Source organism: Perna viridis, chromosome 11, assembly GCF_037379345.1.
Source record: "Perna viridis isolate PV_CMFRI_1.1 ecotype Kerala chromosome 11, ASM3737934v1, whole genome shotgun sequence".
Lineage (NCBI taxonomy): Eukaryota > Metazoa > Mollusca > Bivalvia > Mytilida > Mytilidae > Perna > Perna viridis.
In genome coordinates, this window is record NC_142455.1 from 12526651 (window position 1) to 12551055 (window position 24405).

Here is a 24405-nt window from a genome sequence, read left to right on the forward strand (position 1 = left end):
AATGTTATTAAGATGTCGCAAAATGTTACAACAACGTCTACATTATCTCCTAGCATTTGGGACTTTTTTTTATCGGACTTTCGTTTCTGGGTGTTGTTGGTCATTTCCGGTTAACATTGCACAACACTTACTGAGCCTCAGAGAAAAACATTTGTTTTGTCACTTGTGATACCATTCGTTAGTGTCAATATTCAGTTGGGCCAAAAATGAACCAACCTTTAATTTTTCTCCTTTCCTGTTAAGGCTTAATTATTTTCCCATAGTAAACTAGGCTTAAATAATAATAAATATCTTATAAGACCTGACTTTTGATGTTGAGGGTTAGTCAACTTAGCGTAAACAGTACTTTATTCAGTAATGTTACATATCAATAGCAAGTAAAAATAAGCAATAATGAGATTGGAGAACAAGTGTCGAACACTTTTACGAACTCCTCTCCCAAGTAGATAATTAAAAAGTTCCTTTGGTTCCCTCCACTGCCAATAAAACTCCTTTTATCCATGGAATATTCGAATAAATATTCAGTAATTAGACTATATGAGCATGAAATTTTTAAAATAGTTTTTTTTTTATGAAGATAAATATCATTTTAAAATTGATTTTCAAGAGAAAAGAGTAATAAATTATGAATTAAAAATCAAAATATCAAAATATGAATTATTTTATCTAAATGCAACATTTTACAGAACCAAGATTGGATATCAAATAACAAGTTATAAAGTTTTGAAAATCAGGATTCTAATCATGAAATTGTCAATTGTTTATTTAGTTATTTATTTGCCAACCAATCTGACACTTAATGGTATGCAAAATAGTGAATATGATATCACAAATAAGATTGGTGAACTTTCCTACATGTATAATAAAATTCTGACATTTTACTTTCCACTTCTGTATATTATGTCACATTCTTGTCTTTTTTTAATTATGAAACCAGTGAATGAAAATCAGATGTTAACTATCCGCCATTATTGTTGTCGTACCCTACATCGGTAGAGAGATTAAACAAGTATGGGGAGCCATATGAGATTCAATACAATTCCATTTTATAAATAGAAATAATTATATGCTAGTATATGATTTAGTGATGAAAATATACATGTAGTATTGGAAAAAAATGACTATATAGAATCTATTTGCTAATTGAGAAATATTTTTTGGGGGGAATTTAAACACTTTGCTTTTTAAGGCAAATTATTTCAAACGATGTTTATTTTTGTCAATTCTTGCTCAATTAATTATTTGATTGAAATTTATTTAGAATTGAAATCATCCAGAATTTTTTTTAGATCACTTCAAATTGATATACTGCAAGGTGATCTCTATCATTAGATTATTCGAACTTGCTAATTTCTAAAATTCAAAAATCATGAAAATTTTCAAATATTTTAAAAATATTTTATATACCATTTTTGTGCAACTTATTTTTCATTTTAATCAATGCTAACTTTGAAAATTAAATCATTTATACATATTTAATTTTAATAAACTCAATAAAAAAAACTGTCAAACAAAAAAATATCTTAAATTTTCAATGCTGATTATTTGTCATACAATGGAAATATTATTAACAAAATAATGCATGAAGGCAGATTTCAAAGCATCAGGGTAATGTTGTTTTTTTCTTCATTTTGGAGATATCTGTAAATAATTAAATATCCCAAATTTGCTTAATTTTGTCCATTATGAATTTTTCATTCGTTAAATATTGCATATCTAATCATTTCTATTGAATTTTTCTAAGTAAAACATTTAAAAGATAAGGGAAGAAATGTTTGATATCTTAATTTGTCTAATCCTCAGAAAACATTCATTTTTTGTTAATCAGGCTTCCCATAGTTTTTTTTTGTGACACATAACATATTTTGGTCACATGATTGTAGTTTTGGAAGTTTTGAAATGGCAGACAATAAATCAATATCGATTGATTGGATCTGTCTGTATTTTCTACATTTCTAAAAGGGATTAAATAATATGGCATACAGAGGTTTGGGAATTTTTGGAAGTATTCTATGTTGAACTTAAAACTTTAAAATTTCATGGAGTGCGAGCAATTTAACCATTGTTATTGTTTTGATGAAACAGGCAGGTTTCAGTTTCGGCAACCTCTGACCCAAGCACGTGCAATCAGTTCCATACAAAATGTGATATTAATAATACGCTGGTAATACATGTACTTATACATCGGAAAATGGTTTAAAAAGTATACATGTAATTTTATCAATTCTGTAGAGAGTGCCAAAACAAACACCTGAGATTCAATTGGTATGGTCTGCTTACTATATGAAGTTTGTGGGGTATATAGGTTTCACCCTGTCTGTCCGTCGGTCTGTCTTGCCAAACTATTTTCTTAACGGCTTGCAGCATTGTTATGAAACTTTTTGGGATGTGATATAACCACATGGAGATGTGCATACTGTCAGGAATTTTTGTTAAATTAACAAAAATTGCAGAAATGACAGCTGTTGAACTTCGTTTTTTTTTCAGCAAAACTTGGTCATATGCGTTGTTTGCAACTTCTCCTCAAAAACTTGCAGGATTGTTATAAAACTTAATGGGGTGTTAGATTACCATATTGGGATGTGCATATTGTCAGGAAGTTATGTTTAGGTAAAAATTGTAGAAGTGACAGCTGTTAGGCTGAACTTGGGCATTTTTCTGCAAAACTTGGTCTGAAACATTGTCTATCCACCATTAAAATTACTTGAATTATGTGTCAACGTTGGTCCCTAGATGTGCATGGTACAACAGGCTGTGTGGGGTATGGGGCAATGTCTATTTTACAAGGATTAAATCACCTACATTGTATTGTGTATAGGTCATGCAGGTGGCTATTTTCCTTCAATTGACCAGCATGTCAGTGTGAATAGAGTTGACCTTTACACATATGGAACATCTCAAAACATTATCTCGATATAGTTTATTTTGTCAAAAAGTAATTATGAACATTGTAGGCAGGTATGTCAACCAATGTAATTAAGTTGCTTTATAGGTCTATATGATGTAAAGTATAATCATTTATTCCAATTTGTCTCCTCTTAGTAGTATTTGATAATTCACTTTGAAAATTCTGTAGTTCCTATTGTATTTTAGTGTCATTTACAGAGATATCTCCCATAACTTTGAATTCTACAGTTCATTCTATATATTTTTTCCCCTAAGAACAAGGGTTATGTGAAAAGCCACATGTTAATTTCTGTTTACTAGAACATTTTAAACAATTTAACAAAAAATTAAAAAGAATGTAGGCTTTCCAACCGTGATTCACATTTTGCATGATTCTTAGCTGGAGTATTACTTAAACTGCTTTAGCTGGTTAAGGGTAACAGTACCATGAGCATCCCTAAGTTACAAAATCATCACCAACAGAAAAAAAGTGTATTTTTTATTTTTTTATGTCCAGCTTTTAATGGCATATTGTGAATTTGTGTAAATATGCCAGTCAAACAAAGTACTGTGAAGTACTATTGTTTGTGGGGTACCAATTTTCATGCTTTTCGTGGGTAGACCAGACCACAAAATTTGGTTCCCAATGAATAAGATAATCCCATTGATGTGTATTCTGAAACCACTTAAACCAGGAATTCAAGAATCCTTGAACATGTGTTTCTTCCCTGATCCACGAAAATTGGTATCCATAAATTAAAGTACTTTAACAGTAATATGAAATAGAAAGAGGCACTTAAAACTCAAAAAAAAAGAAATTGTATTGGGCTTGTTACTTTTATACATAGTTAATTGCTTACTGGTGTACTTAATTATTTTACAGAATATGCCAAAAAGAAAGGCAACTTCAAGTTCAGATGTTTCTAAAGAGGAACCGGAGGTAAAAAGAGGAAAGGCAAATAAGGCAGCCAAGTTAAAAAAGTCCAAATCAGAAGTGAAAGCAACACCAGGTACGAAAGTAGATGTCAAAACAGTAGATAAAATTCAACAAGTATCAAGTGATTTAACAAAAAAAACATTCAAACTTAATTAAAAAAAAACGGGAAAACAATAAGAAAAAATATTAGAAGCTTCCTTTCATCATGACAAACACTGTATCCCAAATATATTAATTTTTGATCCTAAGTGTGGGCAGATTGATGGAGTGGCAAGTTTCAACCACAATTCATCGTTTGACAGATGGTTGTATGATATTTGACAAGGGACAGTTGTATTTTTAAGAATTTTCAAATCTTTATGGTCAAATAACAAATTTTAAGTTTGGTTAATAGTACCCGGTAATCAATCTGATCAGCTATGAATATAACACTGTGGTCTGTCGGCAATCAGGAAATTTTAGATTAATTACGCCATTTTGACTTCTCAAAATAAAAACAAATCAGGAAACTTAGATTATACACTTGATGAACCAGTAGGGTAAGTTTCATGTTTTTTCTGAAATTAAATGTCATCATAATTTTAACAACATAGTAAGAAATGGCATAATTGCCCCAAATATTATTTGAACATTCATGTGTTTCCCACCAAGTAGCTGCCAGAAGAGAACTAACTTAAATTAAACATTAATGTTGATCTCTTTTAAGTGTCAGTCTCTGTAAGAATCAGGCAGTGGGTAAAACATTTGCTTAAAAAAACACCATTTTAAAAGCTTTATTTGTCTATTTGCACCATCAGAAATCAGGAAAACAGACAAGATTTTCCACTTTGGTAAATTAAGTTAGAATTTCACTGAAATGCACCAAAAATTAATATTTCAAGAGCTGATAACTCTGTTGAAAACCTCATTTTTCTAACATTCTGTTAAAAATTTCTGAGCAAAATTTGTGATGCAGAGATCAAATAATGGTCTTTTTCTTTTCAAACAGAGACAGCATCCTTGAGTGAAATGATACTGTAAGATTGGTGAGGCTTCTGCTTTTCCCCATTTTGCCTGATTGTTACAAAAACTTACGCTTAATTTACTCACAGAAGATCTCATAATATCCTGTTGCTTAAGGTGTCCTTAGGGATTATCATTAAATGTGAATGTTCTTAAGGACTATCTCCCAAATTGAAGGCAAACTATTTTCTGTTATTTTTGAGGATTTTGAAGATGCCATATTATTGGGCCAAGGCACATGTAGATTGAGAAATTACACATTAGTATAAAAGGGGGTTCTAATACTGAAATTATTATGATAATAAAAAGGGGGGATGTTTGTTTGAGATTACCATTTGCTCATTTTTGCCCTGATTTTGCACAAAATCAACAAAAATTTTCCTTCTAAAGTGTAAGGTTTCAAATTCTGGATCTCTCCAGAATTCACCACTTACGTATTCAAGATACACCTTCCTTTGCATAGATTCTACTGTTGCTGATGAGAGGAACACATGTACAGCATATCAAATTTTACAATATATATGACAAGTATTTTTTTGTAATTTATAACTACGTGTTTGATGCCATTGCTGGTGGACCTAAGGTCCCAGAGGATATTCATTAATCCAGTACTCAGTCTTGTCTGACCCTAAAGTATATCAGATTTTAGCTCACCTGGCCAAAGGCGTAAGGTTTAGCCAAATTATTTCGATTGCTGAAATTATCCTCATTATAAGGCCAGAAAAGTCTCCAAGGGATCAAAGTTGTCAGATGACTCCTTGTAAGAGTTCTTGCCCTTGAAATGTGTGTTGTTTTTTTTTTAGTTTTCAGCCAATATTTAGAAAACTATGATAGATAGAAAAAAACTTTCAATTGCTGAACTGATCTTTATGATAAATCCTACCGAAATCTTATTGAGTCAAAATTGTTTGGCAACTCCTTGTTTAATTCATTGCCCTTGAAAGGCAAATTTAACTAGGTGAGTGATTCAGGCTCCTGGGAGCCTCTTGTTTATCATATTTATCAAAATTTGCAGTCTTACAAATTTTAAAATATATAAACATTAAGGCTTCATTCCTTATTGCAAATGGTAGAACCTCTCTGTGATAGACTTGACTTCCTGTTTCATTAGTTTTGGTTTTGAGTATTTCTTGTATATGATTATTTTTTTTTTGCACTCCATGTAAGAATCATGCAAAATGTGATTCATGGTTGGGAAGCCTAGATATTTGCATTTTTGATATTTTGTTTAAAATTTTATAGTTCACAGAAAACTGACATGTGGCTTTACATATAACGTGTGCTCTTAGGGGATAAAAATAAAATGAAATATACTGTAGAATTCTAAGTTAAGGGAGATAACTCTGTAACTGACACTAATTTGCAATATATATGATTGGTATTTTTTTTTAAAGTAAACATCATGTTTCTTTCACTTTAGCAAGTTCTAAAACTTTCAAACTGCAATCCTATTTGACTGATGGTGGTTGGTCTGATGCTCTGAAGAATGTGTTCCAGAAATTATATTTCGAAAATTTGGAAAACCTTTTGAAGAGGGACTATGATCAAAATCTACAGATTTTTCCTCCAAAGGAACTCATATTTAATGCATTTAACAAGACCCCACTTGATAAGGTATGTAAGGTTTTGATATTGGCTAAAAAATAACGATGCATCAGCTGTGGGATCATTCAAATATGTCAAAACATGGCCTAAACGTGAACACAGGAAATAAAGATAATCTTTATACACAATATAAGGAACAACTGAAATAAATTACACATAAAAACTGAAGATAAGGAAAACAAGACTCTCCACAAAAAAACAAAGCACTAGCAATATAAATCCCCCCCCCCCCGAAAAACAAAAAAAACAAAACAAAACAAAACAAAACAAAAACGGGAGTTACATCAGGTGCCCTGAAGGGTAAGCATTTGACACGAAATATTGATTTTTCTATTAAATTGCAACATGTAAATACCACAAACAATTCATTTATACTGCAATCTTTCTGTTTGAGTAACCAAAATGCATTGAAAGTATATTTATTGACGACATATGGTCACGTAAAACTTTGGATCTGTGTACTTTCCTAACCTTGCATGAACTATCCGTTTATCGTAGTGTCACTATCAGTAGGCCACTAGTGGGGAAAAAATGTACAAAATGTAATACTGTGAAGTACTATTGATCATTGGGTACCAATTTTCATGGTTTTCATGGGTAGGTCAAACCACAAAATTTTGTTCCCAACAAAAAAGAGATTTGCATTGATGTTTATACCGAATACCTCAAAACCACGAATTTATGTTTCTTCCCTTATCCATGAAAATTGGTATCCACGAATTAAAGAACTTTCACAGAAAACAAGTTGTATAAAAATTTAACTTGATTAAATTATTAGGATTGCAGTATAGAAACAGAAAATCCTTGCAGTGTCAGGGTTCCTGTGTCCTTTTGTGTCCATTGTACAAGGATATATCTCATGAGTAAAAATTAGAATTGAAACTCCAAAATGAGAAATAAAGGTCCCAAGAAGTTGCTAATTGACCACTATTTATCTCAAATAAAATAACTATCAGGCAATTTTTTTCATTTCAGTACAGGTAAACCTCTGCTCATATAACGAGAATGAATATGGTGAAAATGTCAGAGACAACAACCCATCAGGATGAACAATTTTAGCTGATGGCCCCCCGTGGGTCGGTCTTCAATGAACAATGAGGAAACCCTCACATCACAGGAAAGGCTGCAGCTGGACCCAAAACAACATTATACATAGGTACAGGGAAATAGTTGCCCCTATATACTCCTGCAACACAAAAGTAAACTGAATGTGAAAACATGACAATACATGCAGAGGCCAGAAATTCCTGACTTGGGATAGGCTTAAAAAAATGCAGCACGTTTAAGTGCATTATTATATTCTTTGGCTTGATCACCTCCCACTCCTGTGGCAACTGTGGGAAATAATATAACGCAATAATGAAAAAAAATATTGCACAATTAAGCACATCTAAAAATCAGTCCCTTTTTAAAACAGAAATAAAGGACCTTACTATACTTTATTTACCATCTGTATCATATTTTTTAGGTGAAAGTTGTGATATTAGGACAGGATCCCTACCATGATGATGGACAGGTAAATATAGGCACAGTTTGCTGGTTTTTTTTTGGTTTTTTTTGTAGATATCTTTTATTTTACTGCTTAATTACATTTTAATGAACTTTTAGTACAATATTTGACATATTGAAGGAAAGCTGCCATTTGATTTTCATTAGAGATGTGACTTTTCAGTGGATTTTTGGGGATATCTTCTTTTAATTATCTTTTTCAGCTTCTGAAAGAAAAAAAAAACGTTTCATACCTTGGCTTTCTTCAGTTTTCTACATCTTTGTCATTGGGTGATTCTTTATTTGTTTACAATTTATGACACTGTGAACAAATGAGGAAAGATCTAAAAGAAACTTTGAAGGAAATTGAAGATGGAGTAGGGTCAAAACATTTTTTTCAAATTAAACACATGTACTGAAGAAACATTCCCAGAGGTATTTTAAAACAATGATTTCTTCAAATCCATATTTTACCATTACCATTTTTTATTTGATCTTACAAATTTGTACCTCATTCATTTTTGTTATTCCACGTAATTCAGCCCTGGGTAATGGTTATGGGTCTATGGACACATAAAAAATAGAAACAGGCATATAATTTACTTTTGTGCAGCTTGTTATAATTACTCTCTAATTATTTTCAATCAATATATTTTATTTGAATATTTCAAACAAGGATGCTCCCCCCATTTTTATTGGAAAATTTGTCTTTTCATGTGTAAAATTGACAAAAAATGGCAAATAATGTCTTTTCAACCTCCCTTTTTTTCCTGAGGAACCTCAGCTGGCACCCCTGCTTTTCAAAGTGTCTAGATCTGGCCCTGAAATTTATAATTTACTTTTAGGCTATGGGGATGTCCTTTTCTGTACCAGAAGGAGTTCCTCTGCCGCCATCATTGAAGAACATTTACAAGGAACTGGTGAATGATAAAGACATAAAAAACTTTACAGACATACCTATATCTGGTTGTTTGGAGAAATGGGCAGAAAGAGGAGTTCTACTGATCAATGCTACACTCACTGTAACGTAAGTTTCATGAAGGGGATATGTTGGGCGTGTGCCCTTTAAATCAACGAAAATTATCTGTTTTTGATAAAAAAAAATTCATACCCAGTGCTAACTTATTATTCTGTAGTTAAGTATCAGTCTATGTAAAATTGAGGCAGTAGGTGAAACATGCAATGAAAAGAAACCACCATTTCGAAAGTGAAATTTGACTATTTGAACATTCAAAATCAAGAAAAAAAGATTTTTCATATCATTCTGTAAATTGAGTTAAAATTTCATTGAAATGCACAGAAAATTAACATTTCCAGGGCAGATAGCTGTGTAAAAAAAAACTCGTTTTTCTAACATTCTATTTTCTGAACAAAACAATTGATGCAGAGATCAAATAGTGGTCTTTTCAAATAGAGAAATCATCCTTAAGTGAAAGTATATTGTCAGGTCGTAGGGTTTTAACATGCATGTTTCTGATTTTTCCCATTTTGCCTGATTCATTCTGTCTTGACCCATTTTTTGTGAAATTGACACCTGAGGCTTTTTACCAGACCATGCAAAGATTGCACGTTGATGCAAGTAAAATCAAGGAGACCGTTGTGTGGCCGAAGAATGTGACATTCATTGTTTAAAATGGGACTAAGGCATTTTTAGAACTGATTTTTAGGTGTGTTTAATTGTGTAACATTTTTTCCACAGTGACCAGATTTAAAAGGGGGAAGATTGTGATCTTGCCAAAGTACTTTAGTTAGTACAATACAGTTAGGTCATTTCTGGAAATTCGGTCTCATTTTGTTGAAATAAAGCTGTTTTGAGGCAGTCCACACAGAACTTTCTAGTGTTTTGTCATAAAAAAGTGCATATTTTTTAAATCCTTGGTGTGTGGATGTTTGAGTCATTTATAAGCAATTTAGTGATTATTGTAACAGTTATAAAATCCAGTAACCATGGTAACAAACTGAAAAAATATTAACCATTACATATATTACATCAGTATGTATAAATGCTTAACTACATTTAAACAATATATCCACCAAATTATAAACATTTAATTTTAAGTTCTACAAAATTTGATGGGGGTAACTCGGTGTGCGAAGCAGTGCACCTTAATGCAACTGTATAGTGCACCTTTAACTCCACTGCATTTTTTGCATCTGCCCCTAGTCAGGAATTTCTAATCTCCGTATGTCTTGTTTGGTTTTCTTTTTCAGTTTACTTTTATGTGTCTAATTTTGTTTTGGGGCCAGCTGAAGCCCTGTGGTGCTAGTGTTTCCTTGTTATTCATTGACAAGCCATGGGTGGCCATAAGCTTACATTTTTTATATCAGTGGAGTTGTTGTCTCTCTGGCATATTCACCGTATCCATTCCCATAATATTATTACAGAATGAAAACAAGCTCTACAAAATAGATATAACACCATGAATATTTCAAGTTATCTAAATGAATTCTAACAAAAACAAGAATAAATTAGCAACCCTAACTCCACTAAAAACTAGGAGCATGGACCAGGAGCAATGGTATGGTAAGACTCATTGAAGATGTAACATTTTAAAAACAGTGTGAAACATTCACTTAGTGCCTACAGCATACAAGATTTTCTATTCTAGCAATTTATGTATTTATTTGTAACTCTCCTGTTTTGTATTGTTTCAGAGCTCACAAAGCTAACTCCCACAAAAATTATGGTTGGCAGTTGTTCACAGATGAAGTCATCAAGGTCATCAGCACCACATGCTCGGATGTTGTGTTTGTACTGTGGGGAGGATTTGCTCAAAGGAAAGAGAGACTGATTGATGCATCAAAACATGCCATTATTAAAACTGCACATCCATCGCCACTGTCCTTCAAGAAATGGTTAGGTTGTAAATGTTTCTCTAATGTAAATAAAGAGTTGAGAAAGAGAAAGAAAACTGAAATAGATTGGACTATTTAAAAGAAAACACAGAGCAGATCAGGTAAAGGGTGGTTTTAATACAAGTAGAATGTTGCTCCTGGGATGTGGCAAGTGTGGCAAGATAATTTTTTTGTGTTGAACTTGTTAAAGATCAAGATTTCATGCAAACAAAATTATTTTTCCCTATTTTTGAGGCTATGTAAAATGTTTTGTTTGGTTGTTTTTTGGTTTTTTTTTTTAATTTAGTATATTTCTTTTATCAATTAGATGATTTCTTATATTAAAAATGAAATGTTGACATCAAGATTTGTTGTTAAATACTAACTAAATCTCTCAATTTTATTTTGCAGATAATTTTTCTTGTGTCCACTAAAGTTCTGTACTTGTTATTGTTGATTTATTTTTGTGATTTACTAAGGCACAGACCATTTTTTTCTGTAGGGGGGGGTGGAGCCTGGGATTTTATTTTGAGTTAGAAATTTTTTTTTCACACAAGTGTGAAAATGATTACTTTTTTTTTCAGCAGCAGCTGGATTTAAATTTTTTCATTTGAAATACTACATTAAAGTAATGGAGCAATATTGAATCATTTTTTTTTTTGGTCCATGGAAAAATTTTGCCCAAATTTGGTATAACTTTATTATTTCAAAAAAATCCCAGCCCAACCCCCCCCCAATATTAAAATGGTTGGATCTAAAGTGTAATGTATTGATTCTACCACAATACAACATAACTACTTCATTCTGGTCCCTGTCTGTCCACCTCTGCAACTTAATGACTGCTACTGTTATGGCCAGCTATCTTCAGATTTTGCTGAAATTTTGTAGGATTGTAAGACACCATATATATTTGACAGTGTGTCACTGCCATTTTGTTTTCATTAATTCTACTGAAATTATGGAATTAAGAAGTTCTTGTGACAAGAACATATGGAAGAGTAATCAAGGGAACCAAGGTTATAGCGGTAATCAAAAGAATGTAATCCAGGGACAAAGACCCGACATGGAAAACAGACATACACAACAAAGAACATAAAGTAACTAAAATCATACATACAAAATAACAAAAGCAAATAAGCAACTCGGACTCCACTAAAACTGGGAGCATGGACCAGGTGCACTGGTAGGGTAAGCATCCTCTGCTTTTCTAGAAACACCCGCCATGTTGCAATCTTAAATGGCAATCAATAGCTTTCAGTGTTATGACTTTTCTTTATTTTTACAAAAGTTTTTCCACTAGCCTTCTAAACAATATGTTCTGTTCAAGATACATTTGAATTATTTTAAAGTCTCTGGTTTAGACAGGTTTTCAGATTTAACATATTAAGTGTCAATATCTGTAAGGATCAGGCAGTGGGTGAAACATGGTATGAAAAAACCCACCATTCTGAAAGTTAAGTTGAACTATTTTCACCATCAGAATCGAGGGAAAAAGGCAAGATTTTCAACATCACTTTGGTAATTTGAGATATAATTTCATTGAAATGCACTGTAAATGAACATATTAAAGGCAGATAACTCTGTCAAAAATCTCATTTTTATAACATTTTATAAATTTCTGAGCAAATCCAGTGATGCAGAGATAAAATAATTGGTCCAATTTTGATTTTTTATGTTGGAATTGTAAGGGGTCACAGGGGCCTAACCCCCAAAAATGACTTTTTTATTTTGGGTCTGAATGAATTGAATTTAAAATTTTGTGCTATAGTTTGTCCAAACCAGTTGTTGTGTCTATAATGAACCGTGAGTTCCTAAGCTTAAATGTCAAAAACTAGTGTTGTGTCCACACTTGCCCAAAGTGAACAGAGTTTAACTTGCTGTAATAGTACGTTTGTGTGCTCCGCAAAGCTCTTTATTAATGAAAGATTATCATAATTATTATTATTTTCATGCATTATATTTCCATATGAGTTATCAAATCCAAAAGATGGGGGGTGGGGCTGAATGGCCTAAGAGGGGTCGATTCATGTTACTTCCAGTAATTTTCTGTTTTATCATCCATAATTTTCAAATATAAGGTGGAGCATAGTCCCTTGGGTCTGTCTTTGGTTAAATCATTGAGTGAAAAAACCATGTGATGCTTCCTTTTTTATCAATTAATGCTTGGTATTATTTCATGCAGTGAATGAATATAATATGAATATATAATATTGATTTGCTATCACCTTCATTTTCTTTGTTATGTTATTTTAATTAGTCTTTGGTTTTGGTCATTATGAGATTTTTCAGTACTAACCTCAGTCTTCAGACTCTGTCAGTTTAAACATTTTGTGTTCATAAAATCTCATATTGACCTCAATAAAAGACTATATTGATACTTTTATTTATGCCTTAGGTAATTAGATTTGTGTCATATTTTATGGTAAGAAATGTTTGTCTAAAGTATTATCCTCATGGGCGTAGGAACCTCTACAGTGGGTACTGCTCCGATCATACCAATTATTTTGACAGGTATGGTATGTCGTGCCAATGATTTTCACATTTTTGAGGTAAGACCTCGTGTCCCTATATAAAAACAGTACCAATACGTTTTTGCTTCCTTCACCTATGATCATGCATAATTTTATCCTATAGCTTGTCCAGTAACTAATAATTGTTGAATTTTGTATATCATGTTTTTAATCATTTAGAAATACTAACTGAGATGTTTTGAATAGTTTTATTGTGTAATTTCTTATTTATTAGATTATTTTTAGTGAAACTTTTTATAAAAACAATAGAAAAAATGTGTTGCTTTTAAATGCATCTGTGCCATAATCCAGCAATACTAGGTGTTGTCTGGCAAGCTCTATTCTGAGTCCATTTACTCTAGCAAAGCCATGTTATTTTCTGACTTAACGCCATTCTAGCGGTGGAGTACCGAAAAATGGAATTCAAACCTCTTATGTTGTAACAGTAATCTGTACCACAATTACAAGGGAGCTAAGCATCTGTTGTTCAAAACCCTTATTAACTATTTTGCTCTGCTGCTTGGAAATTCGAGTACTGGTAATTTAAAAGTACAAATGGCAATGATTTGAATCAAGTATTGACATTAAAATGATTTTGTTGCAGAGATTAACTGAGTGAAATAAATTTGATATTTCTTCACAGGAGCTTGCTCCTACTGTCAAATATGCAACCCTACTAGTATATAAAAATATAGGAACCAAAAGGGATACAGGGGATTGCCCCCCTTTTTATTGTCATTTCATGTGTAAAATTGACGAAAAATGGCAAATAATGTTCTAGCACCCCCTCTTTTCTCAGGAACCTCTGCTGGCACCCCTCCTTTTCAAAGTGTTTTGATCTGAGAACAAATTAACCCTGCAATTCCACTGAGGGAAAACACTTGATAGTTTAACTAGTTAACCGTTACCTTTTCTTTATCAGATGCAGTGGTAGATCAAGAGGGTGCAGTGGGTGGCACCCCTTCTTTTTATTGGAAAATTTTTCATTTTCATATGTAAAATTGACAAAAAATGGTAAATAATGTCTCAGTACTCCCTTTTTCTGAGGTACCTCAGCTGGCATCACCCCTCCTTTTCATAGTGCCTGGATCTGCCCATAAGTTGGGGGTCTATTCTAACATCCAAGTTCAGATATTTAAAAAAAATAAGTCAATGACATTTCTGGTAAAAAAAAATTAAACAAATCATGATCAGGGTATGTATAATATAGTGAAACCTTCCCAACGAACCTCTTGTTCGGTTTAGCCTGGTGTTCGGTTTACCAAGGTTTTAAATACGTAAGAACGGAATGAACGGGACTTTAAATGTGTGTTTGGTTTAGGCAGTTATTCTGATTATTCATGGTTCGGTTTAGTCAGGTTTCACTGTAAAGTAAGCTTTTTGTTTTGTTTTTTTTTTTACAAAACCATTTACTGCAGACTGTAACACATACAAACCATCTTGCGAATTGAGGTATGCTAAACCTCTCATCAACACCAATAGACAGCTGGTACCCTTGGTGTTTGATTTGCTTCATTTCTAAATCTAGTCTGAGATTGCTCTGACGTCCAGCGGCTCATTTGTTTTCAAAACATTTTTAAAACATCAATTACTGCAGATTAACATATACATACTATTGTAAACAGTATAAACTTGCATTACATACCCAGTTCCAACTTTTCAAGAGCCAATGAAGTTGTAAATTCTAGTATGCAAAATCCCGTGTTTTTGATATGGTACAAGTTCTGACGTCTCACGTCCCCAGCTTTTCTGGCAAACTAACCGTTATAAGCCAGACCAATCTCTGACTACTCTCTAAGCCCTGGTAAAAATAGTCTTAATATTCAAACACGGAATAGTTGTATCATGTATTCATGTAAATTGACGATTTATGGTTGGGACGAGGCTGAAACTTCGCTCAAGGTGTATAAATATAAGAAAATTTGGAAATGTTATTTGCATTCGTTTTTTAATTCTACACTTATCTGTTGTTTCAATGGCTTTCGATTTGGATGGTTATACTAGATGTACTATTTTTTTTTTCAATTCTATAAATACGAATGCAGCTCAAATCAGAAACATGCATGTCAAAAACCCACCGATATGACAATATGATTTCACTCACAGATGCTTTCTATATATTTATGAAAAGACCATCGATTGATCTCTGCATCACTGGATTTGCCCAGAAATGTTTCAATAAAATGCTAGAAAAATAAGGTTTTGACAGATCGATTTATCTGCCCTTGAAGTGTTTATTTCCAGTTTATTTCAGTGAAATTGTAACTCAGTTTACCAATCTTGTCTTATTTCCTTGATTCTGATTTCAAAATCATGGTTCTTTTATACCATGTTTCAAGCCTGATTGTTTCAGAGACAGTCACTTAACTGTTTTTAGAAAATGAGACAAGAAGCGGAATCTAGGGATTAGGTGTGAGCAGTGGCTACCCTTCCATCCCAATCCCCGAGAAAATATATATAGATCTGCCTCTCTTATCAAATCATTAGTGACGACGGAAAATCAATAGTGGAGTAATTTTCCTCAGTCACGTTTGGACATAATCGAAGACAGCTGAGATGTGAGAGCCGGTCTATAATCGATTTGTGGTTCTCCGTTCGCATACACATTCAGGTGGGTACAACCTCTTTGTAACAATTATATCGTATATCTCTTTGAACAGTGCAAAAAGATTTTTCAAAAAGCCTTTCAGCCGTAATTAGACACTGCTGTATTGAATATGCTGTCATTGTTAAATAATTCGTGCAAGACCCTTGAGGACCACCGCAGATTTTTTTTTCTTGTACGGTGCCGTAGATAATATGGTTCGAAATGAAAGTTCCATGTTTCATTTGTTAACTGTACAAATACGTTAATCCCTAAATTTTGTTTCAATACAGTAAGCACAGCGTAAAACCGTTTGTAAAGCTAAAAAATGACAGCGGGTATTTTTTAATGTAGAAGCCCAAAGTGTGTGTAATTATCGACCCTATTCATCATGACTTATGCAAGTATGAAAAATGTGTGAAATACCCAAAGGTGCGCTATTCAATATATTTTCCGGCGCAGCTATTTCTATTGGAAAAAATCTTGTACCAATATCAGCGAAATTTTTAGTAAACTGTAATGAAATCTAAGTTCCTGCAAAAAAAAAATCTGCATTGCTTTTTTTTTTCAATTTTCCCAAAAATTGAACTGAAAGTTGGATAAGAAAATTGGATATTTTTACAGATGCATTTAAATCGATAATTTAGTTATTTTTTTATATATATATATCACTGTTCCTGGCTTATCAAGAATTTCAGGTTTTGGGAGTAAAGTAATTTGCTCGTTATGAAAATGGTATTTTTGACATAGTTCATATAGATATCAATCGGCACATTTCGGTCTCACGAAAAGGTGTAAGAAAATCTAGATAGTCTGTATAGTTTCGAGCCCGGTTTCATAAATAAAAACTCATATTGAGATTTCCTCAAACTCGAATATTGACTAATCAAATCACTTGAAATTGAAGATTTGAGCACAAGATGAAGGATTTTAGGAAAAACTCAATTAATTGGAGATTTTGTTATGAAACCGGGCTCCGATTGCATTAGATATGTTACTCGTGGTCGATTTAGATTTGTATTATTCTGTTTTCAGAAGATGAATGTTGCAACTTTGAACAATGAAAAACATCATCCGCAATTTAGTTCTCATTATATCAGGAATGGTGTCATTCTTTGTTTTGTTACATATGATCGTACTGGATAATTCAATCAGTGAAGCACAACTCAGTTTCAAAACCCTCGTGCCTTTGTTTTCATACAACAGGCAAAAATCAATCAAGCATCTAGACTTTAATCCAATAACCATTCATCAAAAGAGGACTTCAAATTTAGATTTGAACCAAAGACTTCTTCAACTGGTTAAAGCAGTCGAAACAGACGACAATTCAGTTATTGACGCCATCAAGAATTACATCATTTACCCGCCTGCAAAGGGAAATTACCTGTTAAATGATTCAGACTTGTATGATTATTCCGGAGGACAATCTGCTATAGTTGATAACAACCTAAGGTTTAAGGTAGTACAAGAATACAGAAACCTAAGTTTCAGTTTTTCATATATCCGAACCGAACCCGGTTCATAAAAAAATCGGATTTCACCACAAATTCTTCCTCAACGGAATGTTCGACCAATCCAATCGCTTCTGGAAAACCTTAGATTGAAATACTAAAATGAAATCAGGCGCGAAAGAAAACCATTCTAACTTACAACGGGAAGGGTTAGGGCCACTAGAAAAATGGAAGTAAGAATGTAATGTTGTTAATGAAAAAAACAACAACAAAATAATCCATCGCTGCCAGCCAGCAACATCCGTCATTGAGGAGTACAACTTGCACTATAACTCAGGCTGTTCTTATTCACCTCTACACGGAAGCAAATGCATGTAAAAACAATGAATAAATTACTTCATATACACGAAACAACATAAACACACATGAATAAAATTGAATTGGAAAACACCTGTCTTTGGATATCTGCTAAAAAAAACAAACCGCTAATTTCATGCCCGAATATGCACTTACCATTTTGCCACTGAGAACATATTCAAACCGAAAAAGTATATTTCTTTCTGTTTTTAAAAAGGAAAAGGGTTTTTATATCGAATGTTGTGACACTGATGGGGAAAAAGATTCCACGTCGCTCTTCTTTGAGAGGGTTAGAAAATGGAACGGTCTTGTGATGACAGCAGACCCAAAGAAATTCAGCAAACTCCTCCAGAAAAATCGAAGAGCTTTGACAATGAACGCTTGCCTAAGTCAGTCTTTCAGAGTAGAAAAGGTACGTGTGACTATTTGACCATTACCAAAAAAAAACTCAGTTTTGAAGAACGCTACGCCGACAGCCGCAGGCTCATTTTACGCTTTTAATATTGAAGGTAAATGCTTATAATAGCTAATTAGAAAATATTTTTTCCTCTCAGATCCATATAGCAAGGATATTGCAAAGAAGGTGTTTACGTCATTTAAAATAAAATCCATGGAGTACGATTTCAGACTGTCGGGACGCATTGTTCGTTCGTGTTCACAAAATATTCGATCTGACTCTCTGAACGAATCAAGTTTAATTCGTCTTACTTCGTTGTTTTCCCATTTTTAACGATTTTTGCATTAGAAGCCGACACAAGAGGTTCGTGTGTTCCTAAAAGGATAAGAAAATTGCATCTTTATATAGAAAAGAATTGAGTTGTAATCTTTAATTTTTTTATTATTGTAGAAAGCACGGACGGTCGACGGGAAACTGACTGATGTTTTCTGCTTCCCTTTACATGCGATAATGTCGGCTATTCAACGACCGTCCATTAATTTGTTCGCTTTAGATGTTGGCGGAGAAAGAGAACTGTCCATCCTTAAAGCACTTCCGTTTGACAAAGTAAACATCGAAATGATGACTGTGCGGTTTCGCGGTGAAATCCGTCATTTTAAATCCGGTGTGCAGCTATATATGGAAAGCAATGGATATGAAACTGTTTTAAAACTTATCAAGGAAACTGATGATTCCGTTCATCATTTAATCCTTAAGAAGAAAGGACCTAATTTTATCGTGACTTTAATTAGAATGGTCGGTGCTGTATTCTTGGTTGTCATTCTTGGTGCTACCCTGTTGTTCAATTTGACAAAATGCGTTAAGCGGAGGCAAACTTATAATTAGTCGTCAGCCGCATTGTACGCTAAAAGTCTTTTACTTTTTCAACCAGAAGTTAAGTCTTGTATTTTGTTTATAGTTAACACTGCAGAAGTTTTATGGTCGTCATCATGAACTCGTGGTATATCTATCTGTACCACTAGAACCAATTTGTTCCCCGTGTCATAGCTTTCCTTTCGTCTACTCTGGACGTGACATTATATGAGCAACTCGGTGGGTGTTTCTAATAAAGCAGAGGATGCTTACCCTACCGGTTCACTTGTTCCATGTTTAGTGGAGTCCGGGTTCTTCATTTACTTAAGTTTCTCTACGTATTTTTTTGTGTTAGTGCGTGTTTTTTTTTTCTTTGTTTTTTTTTTTGTGTATGTCTTCTTTATCAATATAGTATATTCTTTTGATTTCTGCTCGAAACTTTGTTTACTTGTATTTTCTTCCAGTTTTATCTTATCATTGGAAAAGACGGTCTTTTCATTATTCGTACGAGCCTTAGGGAAAATATTTCTCGAGCTCAATATAGAATTAAAATCAGTCATTTCCTTTCAAATCATTAATGTTATCATGAAATAAGTTGATCTGTTAACAATCTAAGTAAAATAAATTTATATGAGATTGAGTTATCTTTCTTTGAATATATATAAGTTTGCATATATATACGTTTGACAGTCCGTGCATCTTTCTGTCAAGCTGGTTTCTGGTTGATTTATTTGTTTGTTTTTGTTTTGTTTTGTTTTGTTTTTTGTTTTGTTTTTTTTACCAAGATTAATTTTGTCCTGGCATAAATTTGATTTTAAGCATTTTGCATAAGAACTAGCTACATGTTCTTCTTAACCATAAGTTGTGGGTCTAATTATCATTTCGAATTTCATTCTTAGTAGATATTAAATATAGTAGTACGCTTTAATTGGTTTCTTTTACCAATTTATTTAGTCAATTTTTGTTGAACTTTTTCCAGCCTGTTTAGATGGTGTTTTATATTTAATAAATTTTATAGTATTAATGTTCTAAAGAGTTAACAACTTCAAGGTTTTATACTCTGATATTTTATCAGTAGAAAAAAGTGTCGGGTCTGTATATTAATTTCCGTCGTTATTTTCACTAATGCAATATCCACTGCATGATTTTTACCATGACTGATGCTTAACACACAATATCCTGCATCAATAGGCAACGAATTGACAAGCGTTCGTATGGTATATACACGACAGTAGAAATGCGACATCCTTGAAAGTTACGTTTTAAAGGATACTCGGGTGCATAGTATTTAATTAAAGAGTGAAATACCCGATTTACAGATCTCAAATTGGCTCTCTACTTGTTAAGTTTGACAGCAATTCAATAACTGTATTGTTACTTAAGGGGCAATTTTTCATTAATGGTGTTTTTTTTCTCTTTATTTCGGTTGGTGCTACACCAGTTATATCAACTTAATTCAAGGGGTTTGATTCATTTTTAGAGGGGTAAATATTTGGCGTGTCCTAACAGTGAAATATGTGGACTGTAACTTGATTTTTCAAGGATCCTGTATTAGTTTCGGATTTTTGTCGGTGATTATTATAAATTATTGCTTTTCAATCTGGTCGAGCTGATTTATTATTATTTTTTGGGGGGTTCAGTTGTTTCGATTTCAGGCAGATTTCATTGTGAATCATGAGGGAGCCCCCTTTTGAAGTTTATAGGGCAATATATATATATTTTTTTAATGTTAGGGTGCGAAAATTTTTTTTTAATACTATGGTGCAAAATTGTTGTCAGTTCTGTCCTGACTTACGAAATTACTCTTACCTTTTTTGTCAGAACCTATTACTCTTTCTTATACAGTTGTGTTCTTAGATTTCATTTAAAGTTTTACCCAGTGGATCTTCACTGAACGAGATGTGTTTGAAATCACCATTTATCAACATAGTAATTCCATGTTTGTTTGGGTATCAAAATGTTTCTATATTAAAATACTTCTTAGAATCTTCTACTTATCTCTCTCTTTTTTTCGTTTTTCATCTAAAAATCCATTCATCGCACTTGATTAGTATTGAAATAAAAAATCAATTGATGATTTCAACATTTCGCAATTTTAAGGCTCACTTTCAAGTGACGAAACTTGACACCCTTGAAACGTACAAACTGAAAGGCGCTTAGGTGCATAATTTTTAATTTTGAAAGTTTAATTCCCAAAACCACCATACTCGAGGTTGTCGTCTGCTAATTTGATTTGACAAGCGTTCAAAATATCTTATTGTTGGCTAATAGCTACTTTTCTCGAATAATAAAGCAACGAACGAAAGCGAGTCGAAAATAATGATAATTTTAATTTTAAATGGTATAACTACTCCACGCTGCATTATGCATTTGAGTATAATTTATGATAGCACTTTCCCAATTATCATGATTGTCCTTTTTGGTCGTTCCTTGAAATTGGGGCACCCAATGGGGAAATTTCCAGATTTCAAAAATGCTTTTGAAGGAGCATTACAGTCATTAGATTTCGAACTCTGATCTAACTTAGTGTTTGTGTTTCGGTTCGATTACTTACTCCAGAATTCGCTGGCGGAGTAGGACATGCCTATTTTTCTGGAGCACCTGATGTCACCCCCGATTATTTTGTAGAAGTTCATGTTGCAAGTGCCATGTGAGCTATTGCCATCACTTGGCGTCCGTCGTCGTTGTCGTCGTCGTCTTTTACAATTTTTTAAAACTCTTCTGCTCTGACAGTACCTGACCAATTGGAACCAAACTTGGTATGAATGTTCCTTGGGGTATCCTGCATAGAACTGATGTTGGAGTTATTGCCCTTTTTCGATGTTTTTTTGTTTTGTTATTTTAATGTTATTTCAAAAATCTTTTCCTCGGACACTACTTGACCAACTGGAACCAAACTTAGTATGAACGTTTCTTGGGGTATCCTACGTAGAACTGATGTTTTGAGATTATTGTTTCGTCGAAAAACATGACCGCTGTTTCTAAAAATAGAACATAGAAGTCAGACAGTAGTTTTTCGCATATATCTACAAAACTGTCAGGTGTAGCCAAGTTCTTATTATTTATGAAATTATCGTAATTATAAGGCCTACAAAAGCCTTTAGGGATCAAAGTTGTCAGACGACTCCTTGTAAGAGTTGTTGCCCTGGTAAGATGAAAAATGTTTTTTTTCCTTAGTTTTCAGCCAATGTCTTGAAAACTATGATATATAGAATGAAACTTTCAATTGCTGAAATGATCCTTATAATACGACCTACGAAAGTTTGCGGGGTTCAAACTTGTTGGACCACTCCTTATTAGAGTTATTGCCCTTGAAATACAAAAGAATTATGTTTTAGCATTTTTTAGTCAATATCATGAAAATTCTAATAGATAGAATGAAACTTTCAATTGATGAAATGAACTTTAAAATAAGTCCTACGATAGTGTTATCGAGTCAAATTGTCAGAAAGCTCCTTGTTAGAGTTATTGCCCTTGAAAGACAAAAAATTATCCAGGTGAGCGGTTCAAGCTCCTGGGAGCCTCTTGTTTCTACACTCAGATTGTATAATTCTATTGTCTGCCTTGTGTATGTGGGTTTTCTCTGTTTCCTGTTTTCACATTTGTCTATGTCTTTGTATGCTGATGTTTCTATATTGAGCATTTGTCTGTTAGCTTCGGTATTTTTTGCCGATATTTTGTTGGTCTGTTCGTTCATTATCAAATAATATCCGTTGTGTATTTATAGTTCATTATATGTACGTATCAAAATTAGTAATATATACGTGTCTAAAAGCAAAGTGTAAGGATGTGTGTTTTGGTCAATATGAGTGTTTATCCCTTTTCTTTGTTACTTAATAGGAAAATGTCATTCGTCAAGTTTTTTTTCAATTTTTGTAACTCGATTTCCCTTTCGGACCCCCACTTATTGCGTGAGAACGAATTTATTCAATATTTAGAAATATCTTTAGAGTCATTTATGTCAAAGTCGAACAATTATTATCATGATCAATTATAGAAACAAATTATTATCATCTTTTAAAATCTCTAACCATTGATGGACCTGATCTGTGAACAAAATCTCTTTGTTGGGCAATTTATTCTCGAACAATGACTCCGAAACTTGGCATGTTGCGTGTTCCAATGGTCTATATTGACAAGTAGATATGGTCGTTTCTGTATATAGCTAGAATTTAATTTATCGGCAATCTTTTTTTTTTTTTTGGTTATTGTTTTTAAGGAATGTCTACTTTCCTATCATGGTGGAATCAGTTTAGCTTGCATGCAATACAAAAGAAATTCTCACAGTATTATTCTATGTTAACATGTTCTTTGAGTCAAGTATATTGCTTATTTTACCTATAATTTGTCGGTGTGTATATTTCACCAATTCCACAGTAAAAATGTTTGCATGTTGCTTGAGTTTTTATATTCACATAACCTATTTTATGAATTGCCTTTCTGCGGTGCTTATTGTAACTTATTTTTTTCCAAACTCAACTGATCACAGACAAGGGTGGATCCAGACACTTTGAAGAGGAGGGGTGCGAGCCGGGATTCCTCAAAAAAGGGGGATTCTAGGACATTATTTACCATTTTTGTCAATTTTATCCATGGAAATGACAAATTTGCCCATAAAAAAAGAAGAGATGCCAACTCCCCGCATCCGTTGGACCCCCACTGCCTGGTAAATTGATCAACCAGAGAAATTCAGTCAGATTTCGTTTATTCACTGTCAACCTTTCAGGTTTTTGAAGTTCCAATAAAATTTGAATATAAAAGAGGGGCAAAATTAATTATTTATATTTTCTAAGACCGTTGATAAAGTGTGAAATAACTGTTCATGTCTTCTTTTAAATGTCATTGTGTAGTAATAGTCGAACGATTTCGAGCTTATTTTTTTTGCATCTTTTTCACCGAATAAACAATATGCTTCGCAGGGTCAGATTAAACGATTAAAACGACCTTTGACGTCAAATATATCCTGAACAGTTTGGGCAAGTATGGACACACCATTCAAGTTTGATACGGGTCTGAATTTTGATTGCAATTAAATATTTGAGATAGGAAATACTTTTTAACCCTAAATCCCCAATACGCACAGTTCCCAAAATCAATCCCAGCCTTTCTTTTGTGATATGACACCTTGTGGTACAATTATAAAGGAGTTCACAATTAAGTTATTGCCCGAATCTTTTGTCCATTTTGGTCCCTTATTCTTAAATGACTCCAGTCACAACTCCGAAAAATCAACCTTAGCTTTCCTTTTATGGTGTGGCACCTTGTGGTATAATTTCATTAAGATATATTTACTTTTACTCAAGATATTGTCCATGCAGGCATAAAGTGTCTACGGATGACGACATGATACCAATATACGACCGCATTTTTTGCGTTCATATAAAAACAGGAATACAAGTATTAATAAAAAAAAACTTAGAGATTTGATTTATGCGCATAAGCACTAGACGGGTACACTTTTTCAAACGGGGGACACGAAATATTGAATTGTTGGCACTTGA

General features: G+C 33.1%; 2 protein-coding genes across 5 annotated transcripts; both read left to right on the top strand.

Annotated features, from left to right (window-relative positions):
- The first annotated feature begins 92 nt into the window (after nt 1-92).
- On the top strand, nt 93-15775 carry LOC148603018 (uncharacterized). 4 transcript variants are annotated; one of them, XM_088551988.1, is made up of 7 exons: nt 93-177; nt 3770-3896; nt 6246-6439; nt 7899-7946; nt 8764-8945; nt 10574-10875; nt 15641-15775. In XM_088551988.1, exons 2-6 carry the CDS (start codon nt 3773-3775, stop codon nt 10851-10853), a joined length of 828 nt encoding a protein of 275 aa, XP_088408114.1. In that variant the 5' UTR covers nt 93-177; nt 3770-3772; the 3' UTR covers nt 10854-10875; nt 15641-15775. The 4 variants fall into 4 exon arrangements, with proteins under 4 accessions (XP_088408114.1, XP_088408113.1, XP_088408115.1 ...); XM_088551987.1 differs by lacking the exon at nt 15641-15775 and having other exon boundaries at nt 10574-11841; XM_088551989.1 differs by lacking the exon at nt 15641-15775 and having other exon boundaries at nt 125-262; nt 10574-11841.
- Nucleotides 15776-16907: 1132 nt separating this feature from the next.
- Nucleotides 16908-19544, top strand: LOC148603019 (uncharacterized). Its single transcript, XM_088551985.1, has 3 exons — nt 16908-17306; nt 17873-18067; nt 18503-19544. Exons 1-3 carry the CDS (start codon nt 16908-16910, stop codon nt 18935-18937), a joined length of 1029 nt encoding a protein of 342 aa, XP_088408111.1. The 3' UTR covers nt 18938-19544.
- Nucleotides 19545-24405: the final 4861 nt, after the last annotated feature.

Excerpts from the sequence above, each read along its gene's own strand:
- LOC148603019 (XM_088551985.1), top strand. The coding sequence starts at position 16,908 with ATGAAAAACATCATCCGCAATTTAGTTCTCATTATATCAGGAATGGTG. Across the intron at positions 17,307-17,872 it reads ATAACAACCTAAGGTTTAAG|GAAAAGGGTTTTTATATCGA; the intron begins GTAGTACAAGAA and ends GTTTTTAAAAAG. Across the intron at positions 18,068-18,502 it reads AGTCTTTCAGAGTAGAAAAG|AAAGCACGGACGGTCGACGG; the intron begins GTACGTGTGACT and ends TTATTATTGTAG.
- LOC148603018 (XM_088551988.1), top strand. The coding sequence starts at position 3,773 with ATGCCAAAAAGAAAGGCAACTTCAAGTTCAGATGTTTCTAAAGAGGAA. Across the intron at positions 6,440-7,898 it reads ACAAGACCCCACTTGATAAG|GTGAAAGTTGTGATATTAGG; the intron begins GTATGTAAGGTT and ends CATATTTTTTAG. Across the intron at positions 8,946-10,573 it reads AATGCTACACTCACTGTAAC|AGCTCACAAAGCTAACTCCC; the intron begins GTAAGTTTCATG and ends GTATTGTTTCAG.